This window comes from Ruditapes philippinarum, unplaced genomic scaffold, assembly GCF_026571515.1.
Source record: "Ruditapes philippinarum isolate M1 unplaced genomic scaffold, ASM2657151v2 ctg11592_1_1_1_1, whole genome shotgun sequence".
Lineage (NCBI taxonomy): Eukaryota > Metazoa > Mollusca > Bivalvia > Venerida > Veneridae > Ruditapes > Ruditapes philippinarum.
In genome coordinates this window covers 4685-8703 of record NW_026852365.1, presented here as the reverse complement: position 1 = coordinate 8703, position 4019 = coordinate 4685, and the positions used below count along the sequence as shown (strand labels likewise).

The 4019-nt window shown below is 31.2% G+C and overlaps 1 protein-coding gene across 1 annotated transcript; it reads right to left on the bottom strand.

The window, feature by feature from the left end:
• Positions 1-266: 266 nt before the first annotated feature.
• Positions 267-3175, bottom strand: LOC132758170 (uncharacterized). The gene is made up of 5 exons (XM_060749717.1): positions 3051-3175; positions 1989-2066; positions 1668-1727; positions 1028-1124; positions 267-538 (listed from the first exon to the last, which is right to left on the bottom strand). The coding sequence occupies exons 2-5, from the start codon at positions 2025-2027 to the stop codon at positions 339-341; spliced, it is 396 nt and encodes a 131-aa protein (XP_060605700.1). The 5' UTR covers positions 2028-2066; positions 3051-3175; the 3' UTR covers positions 267-338.
• Positions 3176-4019: the final 844 nt, after the last annotated feature.

The window sequence follows — 4019 nt, the reverse complement described above, 5'->3', positions numbered from 1 at the left end:
CATGATTATGAGGATGTTTACACAATAATAAATTGAAAACGAAGAAATGAACATTTTGTCTGTGTCTCCCTTTTCGTTCTACATGATGAAATATTGGCATGTTGGCCATTGCCCTTTAAACTTCAGTTAATATCAGAATTTTATATGTATGTTTGCAAATGTTTAAAACAAAATATTCTCCCCCGCCCAACCTTACTTGATCATATGGATCCATTCAAATATGACGAAAACCATGACTACCCATGCGAAAAGTTAGAACAACAAGATTTTAAATAGTGCTTGCACATTATTTTATTCATTTGTTATAAGTAGGTCAGTTTTGCAAGCTAAAAATCGATTTATGCTGGTCGAAACGTTGTCGTGGTTGTCGCAGGTGTAGTTGTTGTAGTGTGCTTTCCGCTTGCCACACGACAACAGTAACCGCAATACGTGCACACAAAATTATTCCCACAATCGTCGCTAGAGTCGCAATACAGATATTCACCATTTACCTTTTTAGGTTTAGCATAACTACCAGTGATACTGTAGCATTCAGGGTCTGAAAAAGAGAAACATGTTTCACGCTTATCAAATTACCGGAATACCAAAATACATGGGAAATAATTTATGCACGAGATATGTACGCATGAGGATTGGAAGAATTTTGGACGACAAAGAGGAGAGTGCATCCCTTCAGGATTCTTTGTCAGTTGATGCAGATATCCATATTACCAATGTAATGGTTTGTAATGTGCTTTCCTTGTGTAGTATATGCTGAAATGCCTTTTGTTGACTGACTGTTACTCTAAGTTATGTAAACGTTTATAAGAGCTTCATTTTAAAACAACATCAACTGCAGCTGTGTTCGCCTCCATTGTATATATTACAAATAGTCTTAAAACTAAGAAACCATGCATTTGTGTGAATACAGTTATAGAATCTATATTGTTAAGTTACCGGTATTTTGATATCAGTTGCATTTTTTATAATAAAGTTATTTTTACACAAGCACAGCCATTTATAGACAAATTGACACAGCATCATTTACCTCTGCAGACCAGATTGTTGCAGGGTGTGACTCCAGGATTATCATATACGACTCCATTTCCGTTCGCACACACACAAATATGTCCGTTTCCACAATCCTGAATAAGATTGGAAAACATTGTTACCTTTTTTGATAAATCAAATGTAGATACGAACATTTGAGTAGGTACGAACATTTAAGTAACAGAAATTATGTAGGTACGAATATGTGTGTAGGTACGAACATTTATGAAAGTACGAACATTTACTTAGGTACGAAAACACCTTGCGTGGGCATGCATCAAATCTTTTTCCTGTTACGCTAAGATGGCGAATGGAAATCTAACAGAATGTTTGACGTACATAAAATGTGTCGCAAAAATGCCAAAAGACACCATTGTACAAAAAGATACAAATGTATGTGAATTTATGACATACACAAAAGTTCACAAAGAATAGCATACTCTTATATTCGATCATTCGTGATAAGTAAATGTTTAATTGATAGTATTTTGTGAACTATACCTATTTAAAAAAACATAAATCAGCTGAATTGTCAAACATATTCAATAGTATTGCATAAAGAATTAAAGTCTTTTCGACCCTTTTCATCTAAAAATCGTGCCTGAAAAACATTAATAATTGATCAAATGTCAACTTACATCGAACAGTGATAGGTTCTTGCACAGATTTGCATTTGCGTTCACCATTTGAAAAAATGTCTGAAAATAAGGAAGGGGCAGAGACATTACAATCTTAAATTTAAAATAAACTCTAACGTATCTGTTTCTTAACCCGAGTCGTGTTGAAATTACAGACATAGTTTATCATGTATTTAATAGTTTAATTTTTTATTTGTTTACAGAACTACATGAGTTGAAGGTTTAATTATAGAATGTATTTTTTTACATTGACCTACAAAATACATGCAGTACTTGATCAAAACACTTCATTATGAATAAGTTCAAGTTCTTTAAACATACCAGTGTCAAGAGAACAACGAATCCGAGAACTTGAGCCATTTCTTATATAGATTTCACTGATACAAGGAATACGTTTGTCTACAAATGAAATAAGTATATAGATAAATGAATGAAGATGCGTAATAATGTTTACCCTCACAACGATTTAATATCTTAAATGGACTAGTCCTTCTTTCAGATGGGAAAATGTTAAAATATATACTGACTGACTAGCAAACAGGGCATATATTATATGCTAAAATCATTCGTCTCAAACAGGCTACGAATAAGGTGAATTATGCAACCAACAATTAAGAATATTATAACAATTTTATATACGGTTTATTGAAAAATGTACATGGTGAAATTCAAGGAGGCTGATTACACCATTTCAGAATAAATTTAGTCAGATGAGTACATATTTTGTATAGCGTACAAATGTGACTATTCTTAACAGTTGAAAATGTCAACGTTAAAGAAAATAAATAAATAAATAAATAAATAAATAATGAGTATTGATTAGATATTAAATTTATTACACGAGTTGAATAAAATTATATTAAACGAGCCTTTGGCGAGCAAAATATTGCATTTGTATTTTAGTATAATTATATAGTTATACTTTGTTCATAATGCATTTCTTTACTAGCGCTTATATAAGCTTAGATCAGTACTGAAGATTTACGTCTTCTACGAGTAGTGATAACTTATTAAACTCATACAAAATGTGTAAACCGTAGCCTATACAAGGTAATGACAAATCTTTTTAGAATCACTGTTTTTGCCTGTTATAAAATTTCAACAAGGTTTTCAGAACTTTGCAGTATAGACTCCGGACACCGAATCATGATTCGAACATTCGGATATCCGGACTCTGGATGACATCTCCCTTAATTAAGTAGTAACTTGCACATAATGTTTAACTACTCTCAAATTATACCAACAAAATAATATTTTGTTGAAATAAATTTGCCATAATTATAATTTCTTAACATATAATTATAATAAAATATATAATTATCATTTTTATTATTAGTATTATTATTATTATAAAAATATTTAGATATTTTAGAAGAATCTTACCTATAGTCCTGATGCGATTTCAAGTATCCAGATAAATTAATCACTGTGGATGAGCCGGCTGACTTAATATAAAAGCGTCGGCAGCCATCTGTTTTACGGACACGCTGTCAAATGTCATGCAGCATCGATATTTTGTTAGATCGGTAAAACAATTATCAAAAATCATTGTTTAACATTAACAGTTACTCTTCACTAATGCAATATTGATCGTCTGGTTTTTTTCCCAATATAAACGGTAAACCCGTGGATTTATTGAAGAAAGTATATATATATATGTAGAATATATTGTAGCCATTTTTAGTTTTTAACACATTTAGAAATTTTTTAAACTTTTTTTCGGCAGTTTTTAGTGATATTCCTCCCACTTTCATATCAACTAACTTTTTCGGCAATAGAATGCCGCTATTTCGACATCAAGCAATTTATGCATACGTTTTGAAATATTTCAAGGAGAAAACAAAAGTGGTGTCACTTTGAAAGCCAAATGGATACAATACTTTTTTGTAAGTTTTGAGTCATTTGGCATCAACCAGTTTACTTGACAATTGTCAAAATCCTTCTTAAAGATTTCCCAAAAACGAAAAGTGGCTTAACGAAAATTACTGTATGGTAAAAGCCACATGCCTCTCAATCCATGCTACTTTTCATGAAATTTTGAAAATATGTTTAAAAATAAGATATTGTGTAGGGGACAAAGAAAGAAATTTACACATTGCAAACGGCACTAAAATCCAAGGAAATTACAAAAAAGGTCAAAATATGCAAAAATATACTTTAATGCGTCAGTTACTTAGTAGATATTGCAAAATCAGTCATTAGTTAATCGCACGTAACATGTATTTTATTACTTTGATTTTCTTGAGAATTGTGGCTCAATTTGAGCCATGCAGCTTTAAACGATATGCAGTTTAACAACATATATAGTCATTTTATGTATGCCTTATATTTTATGTTGACCATTTATACTTA

Coding starts and splice junctions, on each gene's coding strand:
- LOC132758170 (XM_060749717.1), bottom strand. CDS start 2,027: ATGGCTCAAGTTCTCGGATTCGTTGTTCTCTTGACACTG. Junction 1,728..1,988: donor TCGTTGTTCTCTTGACACTG/GTATGTTTAAAG, acceptor CCTTATTTTCAG/ACATTTTTTCAAATGGTGAA. Junction 539..1,027: donor CAACAATCTGGTCTGCAGAG/GTAAATGATGCT, acceptor TCTCTTTTTCAG/ACCCTGAATGCTACAGTATC.